Consider the following 15,401-nt stretch of genomic DNA (forward strand, 5'->3'; position numbering starts at 1 on the left):
GGCGGTTGGCATGCGATCCCTGGAGCACACTTGGATTCTTTGTTGTTTTGTTTGTTGTGACTCAAATGAATCCTCGTAATCTATGCTGTCCTGTAACGTTCTTTTTAACGTGCGTAAGCCAGTAGCCGCTATGGGCTCTGATTCTGCTGAGCAGCTAAACTTACACATTAATTCGATAAACTTAAATATATAAACATAGCCCGCAGGATTGTTGGTTGCAGAAGACAGTTGACACCCTGAACCGAGTGTCTGTGCCTACCCTTGCCTTCTACCAAGACCTCTGCCACACACACCTGGCCCCTCAAGCTTCACTGGCGGACAATAGTCATGTTTTTCCTTCTCCCTGGGAATACTTTTCATTCCAAAGTCAAGTCTAAACAGAAGCCCGGGCGTCGTTGCCGATCTCCCTTCCTGCTGGAAATCACCCGTCTAGATGAGAAGCTTTGGGCTTCTGATGATATCAAAGCGCTCACTGTAAACGTGTTTACAGTGTTTACAGAGGAAATCGGTAGCATAAAAACACTTCCTGTTCCCCTTGAAACATTCAAGCCAGTCTGGGACTTTTCTACTTGACTAATACCTCGTGCATACCATAGTGTCTCCTCAGTGCCAAATGCATAGGTTTTATTCTTAATAACTTCACCAGTGATAACACTCCAGGTGTACATTCAGGGGAAATAAAACAAGAAAGGGGATGGCGATGAAGTGCATATTTTCCCCACTAACGTGTATTTCAGACGCCAAACATCCATGCCGTAGCTTACGCGGCAACATTGCCCTTCAAAGTGGGTTTTTATCCACACCTTTAATAATTAAACAGCCCAGTTTTTACAGCTTTATTGAGACTATAAGACGTTCTCTCCACTGTTCCTGTTACGGAGTGTTTGGGAACATCAAGGAATCCCCACAGGTTTCTGTACGTGTTCACGACATCAGGGTGTGGACGCTGGGGCCATTGCTCGCATGTGAATCTCGGCTCTGCCATTCACTGTGCAGACAAGTCCCCTAACCTCCTTCCCCTGTCCCAGTTTCCTCCCCTGTAAAAACGTGGATGACAGCAGCCTGGACCTGTGAAACTGCGACGATTAAATTGCATGACGACATTTAAAGAACTCAGAACAAACACCTCACACATTATAAGCAGGGAGCAAATACTCGTTTTAACGGAGTAAATATGTACTCCTGTATGGGCACCACTGTAAGAATGACCAGCCCGTACTCTACATGTGAAATGACCTGACCCTCAAATCACCACCATTTACATGTCAAGTTACATACCTTCAACAACATATATGACCAAACCAAAGCAAACCCTAAAGAGGGAAGCATGAATGTCCTGCTTCCCAGTGAACTGAGAAGTATCTTTGTCGTGCTTTAGCGATGCAAACAGAATCGGGGAGTAGCCTGAGGTGCCAGTCTGTTCTACTGTGGTTTGGAGAGCACATCTCATGCCCTGCCTCTCTGTGCTGAGTTACCAAGTGGAGTTGAAAAAGCACTCGGACCGCAGTCTGATTCCCCGGCACCCAGCGGGTGTAGGGCGCCCATCACACACACTGCACATGCACTCTGCCTGCACAAAGAGAAAGTGGATTAGGATTAGCCGTGGAGGGGGAGGGGCACTAATATTTCTTTTAGTCAACTTGTAAAGATTATCAGTTAATTCCGGGGCACATGGTTTTGCTGCCTGCCCCAATGCTTTATGTGCCCGGATGAAAGACACACACACAACCTTTGTATTTTGATATGCCTTAATCATTGCAATACCTGGACCACTTCCTAACTTCCGCCTGGTTAATCCACCTTGTTCTTATAATCCCGAGTTATTACTTACTAAATTCTATATTCTACCTAGACTGTCCTGGACCCAGAGGGCTGACCAACAGGGCCTGCACTCTCTTGGCTCCTACATGGCGGCCATGCCCCCCTGTCCTCCACTCTTCCCAGGTGTGGTGTCTCTCCTCTCCTCTTTCTCCTGACAGAGCTTCTTCTTCCTCCTTCCTCTTGCCCCAAGCCCTGGAATCCTAAAAGCCCCACCTCTGTCTACCTTGCCCAGCCATTGGCTGCAGGCATCTTAATTTACCAATCAGAACCAACTAGGGTCAGAGTCTCTCGTGTAAGCAGTTTTGGGGACCAAAATTAACATCATAATACAAGAAGCATTAGGCCAAAACCACTACATTTCCCCCCCAATTTTAATTGTCCAATTAAAAAGGCTCTTTTCTCTCAGATATAAATTGAACACAATTATAACAATTATGCAAATTATAAGGTATGATATACACTTACAATGTCCAGTCTATCAATTTTGCCGATTTAGATAAATTACTCTATCATGTATCCTTACCTAAAGACTTTACTATTGTATACCTCAAATGCATTAGACTAAACCCACTACACTCAACATCTTTGTCTCATCAAATTTTATTCATTAGCTTTCCGCTAGGTAGGGCTGGGAACATTTTTACGTTATCCCCATGAGCTGACAAGCTTACAGAACAACATGCTAATACGCTGAGGCACCGCTGTACATGATACTGCAGAGCCTCACGCTCTTTCTGAAAGTGATCCGGCTTGGAAGAAGAATGTGCAAGTGTGCTCTAGGAGAAGGCTCTATTTGCGTATTAAATATACACGCTCTGTTTTATAACGAAGCAGTCTTAATGGATCAAAAAACGATGTCAGGCAGGTAGTCCTACAAGACTTAAAAGTATGCCCTGGTAATTTCAGATTCTGCATTTGTTTTCTAATCCCCATGACAAAAACAGTGCAGACAGTAAAGGTTTGAACTCTGAAGTGAGGCCCTGCGGATTAATGGATCTGTCCACAGAAAGACCTCCTAGGACATTAGGTTACAATTGCCTCTGTCTGTAAAGTAAAATACACCATGGTATCATTCGGAATAGCTCACGAAATTATGGTGAGATTAAGCAAAAGGAAACGTTTGCTGGGATTCCAAATAAGGATTGCTTTCCATGCCTTTTCTGTACTGTTTTCCTTCAGGCCGGGACTCCTCAACATCAGTGAACCTGCCACACAGCCATGGCTGGCGGACACGTGGCCCAACACAGGCAACAGTCACAATGACTGCTCCATCAACTGCTGCACAGCCAGCAACGGCAACAGCGACAGCAACCTGACCACCTACAGTCGCCCAGGTTAGGGGTGTGGCTAGAGCCGAAAACACATCGGCCTTCCCAGGGGTTAGCCAGAAAAAGTCATGGGTCCTTCCCAATGAGGAGGAAACTGGTCAACGGTCTTAGGAAATCATAATTGTGTAACTAACTAGCCTGCTCAGATATTTTCTCCATCCCTGAAAAAAACATACAAGTTCTAGAATAAAGGAAAGTAAAATTATGAAAAAGTCATAGTATTTATAATTCTAATTTTTATCATGACTATTTGAGACCCAAAGAATCGATTAAAAAAAACCACATTTTTCAGTGGCAGCAACAGTGATAATCACCTACAGTAATAATAAAATTCTTTGATGAGAATGAACTAAGTTTTTAGATCACAATTCACAGTAGAAGGACAAACCCTAAGGCTAGAGAGGTAGGTACTCACTGAGTACACACACATAAGCGCACAGCTGAAATATCTGCCTGCCTTTATTGTATATTGTATAAATTTTACCTCAGACATCGGAGTAGAATGTGGGATTTGCAAGATAAAGAAGGAAAGTTAGAAAATCTTCCTAAGAAAACAAAACAAGTCTTGAAACCAAGATAATGGTTAACAACAACAAAAACAAGAGGTGATGCTGAAAGTAGAACATTGAGTGGGTTTAAGAAAGGGAGACAGAGAAGGTGGGCTGGAGAGGAATATGTTATCGTGTGAGAAGAAATAAAAAAGCCATCTCTGTATTACCCCCAAAAATAATCTCAGGTCTCATTCACTGATGGTAAATGTTACTTATTCATGTGACAAGTCTGTGTCCTGAGAACCCCGTGCTCGGTCTAGACAGATTACCCCACATCCCCAAATAACAGGCAGTGTTGACACTAACTAGAAAGCATAAATGCTGACAGCCCTGTGAAGTATTACTCAGAGCTACACTGTCCAATAGGAGAGCCATGGGTGGCTTTTAAAATTCAAATGGATTGACTATTTCCTCATGCCTACTAGCCACATGTGAAATTCTTTATGGTCAGATATGACCAGTGGCTGCTATATTGCCAATGAAGGGTAGAAGGCAGCCAAGATTAGAAACAACCTACTTTCATAAAACTCACATAGGAAGATTGCCAAAACAAGATGAGGTTTCCAAAACTACATTGCTTTTGTTGTGTTTCTTACTCACTATTGAGCAGAACCTAATGCCTAGAAATTAAAGATGGAGTTACTACAGTTCAGTTGAACTGAACATCCATGGTCCATGGTGTATAACAGAAGGGCAAAGTGAATTCACTAGGATAGGGAAATTGAAAGTTCTTAAGATTATGTTCCTGCTTGCAAGCATGTTAATTTATCATTGCTAAAGATGTCCCTTTGAACGCTAATTCTTCAAGAAACCTGTTAGTGTTGGTGCCACTTTTGAGCAACATGAATAAAATAATGTTATTCCTCTAGAAGCTTTTCAATTTAAAATCTTCTAACTTAACGTAGAACTCTAGTTCTTCCTGCTGTTTTAATATTTGAACCGCAGGCTGTAAATACATCCATGTGTATGCTATTCAGTTACTAATTATCTCGGTGAGCATAGAATTAACATGGAATGAGATATTAGAAATATCAGATGTTATATCTATCTGGATTTGACTAAATGGCCCTGGTCTCCATGATTCGTTTTGTAACCATCATCATCATGTTAGACCATAGGGCGTCATTATGAAACCGTGAACAATGGCTATGTAGCATCCTTCTCTGACAATGGGTATCCGGTAAGACCAAGTAATGAACTGATAAAATCCTCCTGAGCAGTACGTACTATTATTTTCCCCTATTCTCTTAGCTCTGACTACAAGCATCTTGTAAAACACTGAAGTGTCAGGTCGTTGCTATGAAGCTGTATTCACCCCGGTCTAATTCCTTAACCTACTAACTTAGTTCTGTTGTTTCAATAGCTCTAACCAGTAGCTTCAATTAGGTCTGTAACCTGAGACCAGGAAGTGTGAAGGTCTTACATTTGAATGAAATATGTGTATGAAATATACATCCAGAGCTGCATGTATATTGTTGTACTGGAATTCCTTTTGAAGGAGTTAAGAGAAGCTATTTCACACCGATCGTAAATAACACCGACAGAGGTCGAAAATTATTTGGTTCCTACATAAAAAAATATGAATATTTTGACCTCCTTAGATTTTGGTTTCCTTTGAAAGCCTGCGTGAATAGTTTACACTATTTAATCTGAAAACCTGAGGCACACTTGTCCTTTGTAGACCGGTTTCATTATAACTCAGAAAGCTTAGGAAACAATTGAAGACCATGCAGAATAACCATGCAGAATGACTTTTTCCTTTTCCTCTTCATTGCACATAGCTGATTGTATAGCAAATTATAACAACCAACTGGATAACAAACAAACAAATCTGATGCTCCCTGAGTCAACTGTTTATGGTGATGTGGACCTTAGTAACAAAATCAATGAGATGAAAACCTTCAATAGCCCAAATCTGAAGGACGGGCGTTTTGTCAATCCATCAGGGCAGCCCACTCCCTACGCCACCACGCAGCTCATCCAGGCAAATCTCAGCAACAATATGAATAACGGCGGCGGGGACTCCAGCGAGAAACACTGGAAGCCTCCGGGGCAGCAGAAACAGGAAGTGGCACCAATTCAGTATAACATCATGGAGCAAAACAAGCTGAACAAAGGTGAAGGGTTTTGCATTTGTTCCCGCCCCTTCCTGTAGTGATCCCCTGAGCCCCACCCCCACCTGCCCACTCCCCCATCCCCCCACCCCTAGCGCTAACTATGAAAACTGGTCTGTGGCGACCAAGTCAAATCCTTCTTTAGATTACTGAAATTATTGTTTCTGTGGCTTCAAAATTTCCAATGTCAAAGAGTTAATTAGCACAACAATGACCGTGGAAAATTGATTTTCATAACAATATATAAGTATTTTCAAATGGTTTTGAGATTAATTTAAATTTAATAGTAGGTGAAGGATTGCCTAGGACATGCAATCTTTTATTCATAAGGCAGATGTACAGCTATCACAATACCTCACATTCTCGATAAATAGACTATTCCATGCTTTCCACTTGAGGATGGAAGATAATTGCTTCTACGTGGTCATATCGAATGGCATTTTTATATCAAACTGAAGAAAAATAATTAAATTAAACTTGAGCTGGAGAAGTGGTTCAATTTCTTGTATCACCTCGTGTGGTTCCTATGACTGCTATAATGTATAATTCTGGGACCTAAATTTCTATGGTTGACCTGATTGAAGTCTGTCAGTATAGAACCTAAAATAAATTGAGTTTAATATTAACTTGAAGCAGCAGAATGGTATTGTATGGCCTGAGGGGAATGTCTCTGTATTGTAATATGTAGGTTGAAAGAGATAGGTGTTTGATTTCTTTGCAGTTCTCCAGGCTACTGCCGAAATAACATGATTTGCAAAGTTATACCTCTAGGAAAAGCAAGATTGCTCTAATTTGAATAGATGGAGCAATGTTGTGCAGGTAAAGGACACATTTTTACTGTAAGTAATTAGAGACAAGGATTTATTTCCTTGAGATGTACAACTCGAGATTACCAAAGGGTAATTTAAGCATTTCATTTGATTAAACCCACGCTATATGTTTTAATTTCATAATAAAGTCATCTAACCTTTTCCCAAGTTTAAGGAAGCACTTGATTGATATAATAACCCAATTTAATGAAATTCATTAAGATTCCTGAGTAAGTTCATGACAAAGACTGACACAGAAGGAAAGTGGAGTTTCTGTATGCATGGCTTCACTGTGATGGGTCAAACTCTTGTTAGATTATTCAGCCACTTTGCCAGCATTCACTCTGAGCCGTGGAAAGGTCTGCAAGTCAGATGTACAGAGAGTTTAGAACTTCTGCTCATTTTTACTGCTTGGAAGCACATTGAGTATGTGAAAATATAAATAATAAGGGCTCCGGAATGCAAATGGATGACAGATTAGTGCTGCCTGTGTGCCCACAGGAGTCGTCGTATATGCTTTTTCACCTCTGCCCAAGGGAGCAGAAACATCTCTGAGACAGGTCAAGATGCTGTGTTTTCTTATTGGGGACATATTTTTAATAGATACAAAGTTATTGATGAGTTTCAGTTCTCTTAGTATATAGGTAGAATTACATAGGTTGCTAATCTAGTAAATATGTTACCATTTGAATCTAGGCTGTAAGGCACAGCCTTGATGCATGTTTAAGCAAAGAGACAGCCGAAGAGAGAATATACTGAGGGCTAGTTCTAGGTGCAGCTGACAGCTGTCTTGGTTTACAATATCTCTAATCTGGATGGGGAGAGAGAGGGGTAGGGGAGGGAGGGAGGGAGTGAGGGAGAGAGACAGAGACAGACAGAGACAGACAGAGAGACAGACAGAGAGACACAGAGAGAAACAGGGACAGAGAGAAAGAAATTGGATATACTGGGCATTCAGCTGAATCCAAGTTCTCCTAATGCCTGTGAACCAAGCACTACTATGAAGCTGTGCCCACAGTCCCTCTTATTAGATTTAAAAATACATACATGTGTCTATGTGTGTATGCACTTCAATTAGAAGCTTTTTTCTATCATGTTAATCCAAAGAGAAAAACAAGAAGAAACCAGGCGAGTAGATAATCCAGCTGCTTTCTTCAGTCACTCAGAAATATAAGCCAAACAAACAAACGTGAAATAACTAAGAGGAAATAAACTTTTTTTTCCTTTCTGGAATATCTAGATTATCGGGCAAATGACACAATCCCTCCAACCATCCCGTACAACCAATCCTATGACCAGAATACAGGAGGATCTTACAACAGCTCAGATCGGGGCAGTAGTACATCTGGTAAGTAAGAAAGACACAAGACAGTGTTGGCCTTTTCTCCAGAGGGGCTGATGAGCAGAGGACTGATGAGCTGGGTACCGAAGTGATCATCACCTTGTATCACAGGAGTCCCAGACACAGGTCTGATCTGCAGTCTAAAGCACCATCCACCCAATAAACTACCCCATATCCTACTTGGCATCAAATATCAAGTGTTCTGTTTCCTTCTTTTATTTTCTCCTTTTCTTCTTTTTTTAATAATTTTTTTCTTGGTTACTTTATGTATATACATTTCAAATGTTATTCTCTTTCCCCCTTTCCCATACCCCCTCTTCCCTCCCCTGCTTCTATGAAGGTGCTCCCACTCCTGCCCACCCACTCCAACCTCAATGCCCTAGCATTATCCTACATTGGGGAAACGAGTCGTCACAGGACCACAGGCTTCTCCTCCTATTGATGCCAGACAATGGCATCCTCTGCTATATATGTGGCTGGAGCCATGGGTCCCTCCATGTGTACTCATTGGTTGTTGGTTTAGTCCTTGGGAGCTCTGGTAGGATCTGGTTGGTTGATACTGTTGTTCTCCCTATGGGGTTGTAAACCCATTTGGCTCCTTCAGTCTTTTCTCTAGCTCTTCCATTGAGGTCCCCTTGTTTAGTCCAATGGTTAGCTGCAACCATCCTCATCTGTGTCAGTAGGGCTCTGGCAGATCCTCAAAGGAGACACCCTTTGATACTGAGATTTAGCGAAGTCAAAAGTACAAAATAGTTCTCCAAGGCAGTAAAACCTCTTTTCCTTCCCTTAGTCAAAATACAGCCCCAAACCGTACATGTGTGATAAATTTGCTATGTTACCACTTTGGGTGCAATCAAAGAGAAGAAAGCCTGAGAAGCAGTAATCTGGGGTTGAGGGACGGCAGAAACCTATCTTGGTTCACATTCTCTCCGAGGTCTCCCAGTTCTTGCTGGGAGGAAGCTCATAAAGTTTCCTCCCAGTATCGTCCTGTCCTGCCCCAGAAGCCACAGTGAGGCTTCCCTGTGGGTCCGGGTGCCGCCGCAGCTGTTTGCCAGCTGTTTTCCTGATAGGCGCTGCAGATGGGAGTTCGCTGGTAGTTAAGTCCTGGTTTAGTAATTAAAGGCGGTTCATTATGAGAACTAACATGTGGTAAGTCACACCGCAGTGAGAACAGAGCGATTGATCTTACGTGGAGCATGTTTCTCCAGGATGGGGAAGAACGGAGCCTCCTGGCAGCTGCAGGAGTGGTCGCTAGGGTCTTTGTGCCCAATCGGCTTGCCCTCGTCTCTTAACGATGCTCGCTCCTTCACATCGGCAGTTTCCTATGTGCCCCTAACCGAGGCACGATGGTGTGGCATTCCGTAGCCTGTGCTTTCAAAGGTTCTTATGTGAGTTGCAGGGACTTAGAGATGATTCTTTACCATTTAGATTCAGTTTTTTCGTTTGTTTGTTTTGTTTTTTGCAGATTGTACTAAATACTCTCTTTTTAACGTCTTAGATGATTTTCCCTTTTCTTCTTCAAAGTAACTAAACTCCGTGTTTTCAACAAAATTTCACATGTGCATTTTTGTGGGGAAATCATCCACAATATTTCAGCATTCGGTTATGTCATTTTGTCCTTGAGCTTTTAGGTACTTGTAGAGAAAAGCTAGGGTGATTGCTTTTCAGTTGGCATCTATATCCCTTACTAGATGCCGGATCTTGATACTTCTGTTACCACAGGTTATTCCAGAGATGATAAAACTATATTAAAGATGTGACCTCTGATGACTGGTGGCAGAAACAGAGCACATGGATGAAATTCAGGAGAGGGCTGCAGTGTTCAGTGTCTTGGGGCAGCTTGGGGAAGATGTGTATGAGGAAACAATGTAACCTTCATGACACATGCCCCACAGTCCTCCTAGTACAAGCAGCTGAGGATGTGAGAGAGCATGGCGGTGTCCAGGCTGGGGCTGACAGTCAGCTTGCCCTTCAGCCCACATTTTAGTGCAATAGCAGACCAGCCCAAGAACAACTGGCATGACAAACAGTTCCTGTGACGGAAACGTCCCAAGTGACTTCAGAAACATTTTAAAGGCTCATTGAATAAGCTAGAGCCTGCTTCATCTCCCGTGGGACTTGTTTCAGAGTCATAAAGAAACATTAAAGCAATTCTGGGATATTGGGGGCTCATAGGAGAAAAAACAATTACAGACTCTGTGTTCATAATATACGTATGGACCTGAAATATGTTAAGTAGTAGTGTTTAATTATACAATATCTTTTGACTTAGAACTCTCTAAAATTAGTTTATAAACAGCCACCAATGAAAAGGATGAATCAGTTCTGAAAATCAAAAATACCATAGTAATGGAATAATTGGGCTACTTCATAGCACTACAAATGTTCAAGAACGTCATCTGTTTTATTCTTATAAGCCATAACTTTATACAAACTGGTTAAAATATCTGTGTCTATTATTTTTAATGCACTTTTCTCCTTCCTTTGTCATTAAATATATTAGTTCTCCCAGCAATTTCCTTACCCCTTACCTCTCTTCCCCACGAAAATGAGAAATTTGATTGTGCCTGAAACATTCCAATGGACGAGTACAAATTATATATATTCAGTGATTTAATGCAACAGTAGAACACTAATAGATCGTATCTGTACGGCATTGTATTGTAGCAATTAAATAATAGAAAGGCACTCCAGAAAAGATGCCCACAGCTCATTTGTTTCAGATGAGAATCCATAATTCAATTAATCGCTGTAGGAAGATCGCTATTAATGATATGACTTGTAAAACTCGTTTAAGCCTGTGTTTCATCCTGGGCTGTGCACTTGGCATTGAGCTTGGTAGCATTTGGCCTTTCTCTTGTATCAAGTCCCACCTAAAGAAGAAAAGTGCACACACACACACACACACACACACACACACACACACACACGTGCACAGGAATTGCTGGATAGCGGTGGAATATATTAAACTCTTTAATAACGGAGAGTAAAGTGTAAAGGTCAGAAACAAAAGACATTGTATTTTATTTCTTCTCTAGGGAGTCAAGGCCACAAGAAAGGGGCACGGACACCAAAGGCACCCAAGCAGGGTGGCATGAACTGGGCAGACTTGCTGCCCCCTCCCCCAGCGCATCCTCCCCCACACAGCAACAGCGAGGAATACAGCATGTCTGTAGATGAAAGGTAAGGACGTTGCCGCAGTAAGAGGAGCAGTATACATGCCTCAGAGAGGACAAGTCAGGGTTCACCCTAATTGCCCAAGGGAGATGGATTCCTTAGGTCCACAAACACCAGTGCCTAATTCAAACAATAGGACTTAACAGCCCTCCTTAGGGAGATCTGAAATGTGAATTAAGGTTAAGGACACTTCCTTAAAACCTGCAAATTAGGTACACATAGTATCTATACACCACACTCTTTTTATGCACACATATATCCGCTCTCCCTAGGGCTGTCTCAGCTATGAATTAAGTCTTAGGAATCTTTTTCAGTGCACACATTATATGTACACACATGCACGAATGTACCTAATTACTCATGTATGTGTATACATGTATACACATATTAACAATAGTGTGAGTAGTAGCTGGGTGCTGGTGGTGCATGTCTTTAATCCAAGAACTTGGGATTAGCAAATAAAGTGCTATATAAGTGTAAACTCTAGCATAGAATCATATATATATATATATATATATATATATATACACACACATATATATATTTCCATGATATTTTAAATATCACTATCCATATTAGATCCACTATGTCAATGTTGTAACATATTATGTGCTGTAGATTCCATAAGATCATAATGGGACAGAAAAACCCTACCCAATAGTGTTTTCATTGTGCCTTTCATATCTTCAGTGTCTCTGAAAACAGAAATACTTTGCACTATGTCTCTTTTATCTGCTACTTCAAGTATAATAACTGCCTCTACGGTAGAGAGAATGGACAATACCATCCAGGTTTGTGACAGTGTTCTCTGGGCTGTCCATGAGATGACAAAGTTCTCAACAATGGATTTCTCGGAACACATCCCCGCCATTAAGCCACGCCTGGGAGTGTTCGAATGTCGCCGTCCCATGTTAAGTCTTCCTAAAACAATCGCATTGATCTATACACGTCATGGTGTACTGGAGAGCTCTCTTCCTTGGATATCATACCTTGTGCTAAGAAACAGTTTGCTTAGGAAGTTAAACTCTGTGGGACTGATTCTCAAAGCATTTCATGAGTCTAAGTAAACCACATGGTAAAATTTAGGAAGTGTGTGTGCTGTTTTCGTCTCCCAACATCTGTCCCTGGACATGATACACCAGATGAAATCAAACCAAGGGAGAAGACACGGCCGGAAAGGGCATCTCCCTGAGAACAGCCTCCTCAGTAACTAGAAAGAAAATAAAGAAAGCTCGATTATTAACCCACCAGCATTTCAACGGTGTTCTTTAACGGTTTCAGTTCTGCCCATACATAAGTCCATCTTTGCACTTTCCAATAATATTCAGAATGTGTTTTGTGTCAAGTTCTTATACAGAAAATGTTTATAGACGGTTCCCATTATCTGTAGCTGCAATGTTGACCATGCGTCACTGAATACACACGCCTAGAGGGAAGGTGAAGGAGTTCCTAAGAGCCTCCACCTCGGTGATGCTGGCCAGCGTGTGCTCTCATCTGATGGGTGTTCTGTTCAAGATCCCTTAGTTATCATCTCCTCCTCTTCCGTGACGCACTAGATCATGTCTGAGCACATTCAGTTCACCTCACGGGGCATCAGGCCCACTGCTGCCTTCCTCAGTTTAGTGGTACTTCACACTTCCTGGGAGTGTCGCAATAAACAGGACATCACCAAGGTTAGCAAAAATCAGAAGAAAAGAATTAGGAAAGCAAGCTGAGAACTGCGAACACCCATAGAAAGGTGATTGCAGAGGGCATAAACTCCCAAAAGTCGGCCTTTTCATTTTTATTTATGTTTAACCTCAGCTGGCAGCAAACATGGCAGGTGGCTAGATTTTGGCCTTTGCAGATGTGGGAACGGCCATGAAAACGTCACCAAGATTTTGTGGTTGCATATAAATTTTACTGGGTCAGTAATACAGGCACAGAATGTGCAAGTAACACGGATGCGGGCAGCTGTTGTTTTCTTTTTTAAAGTTTGTTGTCCCAGCTATTTTAATCCAGTAGTTACCTCTTAGTACACACACACACACAATGAAGTTAATATGAACAAAGGAAAAACAAAGCAAAACCTTCAGGCCCTACAGTGGCAAAAAGACTCCATCCCGAAGAGGATGGTTTTGAATGGGGCAGGGGATGAAGGCTTCCTGATCAAGTGGCAGTCGTTCTTAGCTATGACACATGAGAAGGTTCTGAAGAAAGAACGTGTTTATGGACGCTGGGACCACACAGAGACGCAGACTCCTGGAGAGCTTAACAGGAAACACATGGAACGGCTGAGAGGAAGCCAGGAAGGCAGATGTCCACCAGAACGTGCAGTTACTCCAGCATCTTGCCTGGGCATTTTTATTTTTTATTGTTTAAGCAATTAAAGGACCGTTTATTGCTTTGGAGTAAATGAATGGTCTGTGAGTGGTGTGCGACCGGTTTTGCAAATTTGGAGCAACTTGAAGACACTGAAAAACAGAGCATTCAGAAGCAGAGAGACGAACTGAAAGGTTAAGGCACACAGCAGACACGAGCAAGGGACAAGACTCGAGAGGTTTTACGCAGAGGATCGAGATGACCTGGCCAGTCAGCGGTTGGATGCCCCGAAGAAAGAAAATACTAAGAATACTCTCTAATATTTTTAGTTTAGATAGGAGAACAAATTACTGTGCTTCTTGAGAATGAAAGAAACGTAGACAAGAGGGAAAAAGGATAACTTAGGACAATTTAAAAATAAAAGAATGCACAAGCAGCCGCAGTATTTGAACATCAACTCCCCTGGTGGAGGGAATCAGAGCAGGGAGTAGAATGTGAGCTAAAGGCTCGGGTGCGTGCCTGGAAGGCCAGCAGTCGGAAGGCTGAGGCTGGACCGTGAGACTGAGGCTAACCTGGGCTAGAAGGCAAAACCTGTTGTCTCTCAGGAATAGAAGGAGGAAAAATAAAGGGAGAGAGTAAGAAGTACAAAATTTGTACAGTTTGATCTGTCCCTGTCGTGATGAATAGATATGCGCCAGAGCAAGGGGTTAACCGAGCTCGTCTTCCCTGTCCGCAGCTTGATACCCAAGGCCGATTTCTATCTGGGAGAGAAAGGCATTTGATTTCACTTTCACAACCCCAACCAACCAGTCTCAGGTTCAACTAAAGAAACAATACTTCCTGTGCTGTCAGAGGAAACATGGGCGGAGCTGGACAGAATCGGCTGAGTTCCACTTTTTGTCCCTTTGGAAGGATTTCTCCTAACTCAGAACATGACCTTGGGCCATTTGCAGTTCATTTTTCATTTTTTTTCTGAAGGTCCTATGGAGTGCAGAGCTAGAATCCCCCAAGTGCGTTTGGAGATGCACTAAATGGCTGTGCAAAGCTATTCCCAGCGTCAGACCCCTCGCCCTCTGTACGATGCATGCCATCGTGTGCTCTGATAACTTCTAACAGTGAGCGGTCTTCTAACGATAACTCTTTAGTAAGACCTAGAACAGATCTAAAAAGCAATTGGGTGACAACCCCCCCCACTCCCTAATACAAATCGTTTACTGCACGTTCTTGTAATCTGTTGTAGCTATGATCAAGAAATGCCGTGCCCTGTTCCGCCTGCACGGATGTATTTGCAACAGGATGAATTAGAAGAAGAGGAAGCTGAAAGAGGCCCCACGCCCCCTGTCCGGGGGGCAGCTTCGTCCCCAGCTGCTGTGTCCTACAGCCATCAGTCCACGGCCACTCTCACCCCGTCTCCCCAGGAAGAGCTCCAGCCTATGTTACAGGATTGTCCGGAGGACCTCGGCCACATGCCCCACCCACCAGACAGGAGGTACGTTCTCATTTGCTGCCTTGGTGGCCAATCCCAATCTCTACTCCTCAAAGATAGTGGTTGGATGGTGTGCCGTGAAATAATTTTTGAGTCACATGGGCATTTTGGGGGTCTACCAGCCCATACAGATGATGGACATTACCTGCTAATACTGTTGACTCTCACATTAGCTGAATTGAACTCCACGAACTAATAACCAGAAAATAATGGGGACCTCAACATTCAGCCACTTATGATAGTTATATTCATGAGTACCTTTCTCATGTAAGTCCTATGTTCTTGATGGTAAGTGTTTCATGCTATAGTTTTTCCTATGTATGACCAGGAAGCGTCTTTAGACAGTGGGAGGAAAAGAGTTTTCTCCTGTTATTTGAAACCCAGGAAAATATCATTTATAAAGGGTTGGTATATTTATCTTAGGATGACTTCATATATCTTAATTTTGGTTTAAATGTCCAACTGAGGATGC

At 42.4% G+C, this 15,401-nt stretch overlaps 1 protein-coding gene across 19 annotated transcripts in view; it reads left to right on the forward strand.

Annotated features, from left to right (window-relative positions):
• The window catches only part of Robo1 (roundabout guidance receptor 1), a 1,040,826-nt gene that overhangs the window by 989,946 nt on the left and 35,479 nt on the right, over window positions 1–15,401 (forward strand). For 12 of the 19 annotated variants that reach the window (XM_063270742.1, NM_022188.3, XM_063270743.1 and 9 more), the window contains 5 exons: window positions 3,001–3,155; window positions 5,482–5,817; window positions 7,864–7,971; window positions 11,004–11,148; window positions 14,684–14,932. In XM_063270742.1, the coding sequence (XP_063126812.1) occupies window positions 3,001–3,155; window positions 5,482–5,817; window positions 7,864–7,971; window positions 11,004–11,148; window positions 14,684–14,932 (993 nt within the window). The remainder of the gene's footprint in view (window positions 1–3,000; window positions 3,156–5,481; window positions 5,818–7,863; window positions 7,972–11,003; window positions 11,149–14,683; window positions 14,933–15,401) is intronic. The other 7 variants (XM_063270751.1, XM_063270753.1, XM_063270752.1 and 4 more) reach the window with 1 other exon arrangement.

The sequence above is a fragment of the Rattus norvegicus genome, chromosome 11 (genome assembly GCF_036323735.1).
Source record: "Rattus norvegicus strain BN/NHsdMcwi chromosome 11, GRCr8, whole genome shotgun sequence".
Classification (NCBI taxonomy): domain Eukaryota; kingdom Metazoa; phylum Chordata; class Mammalia; order Rodentia; family Muridae; genus Rattus; species Rattus norvegicus.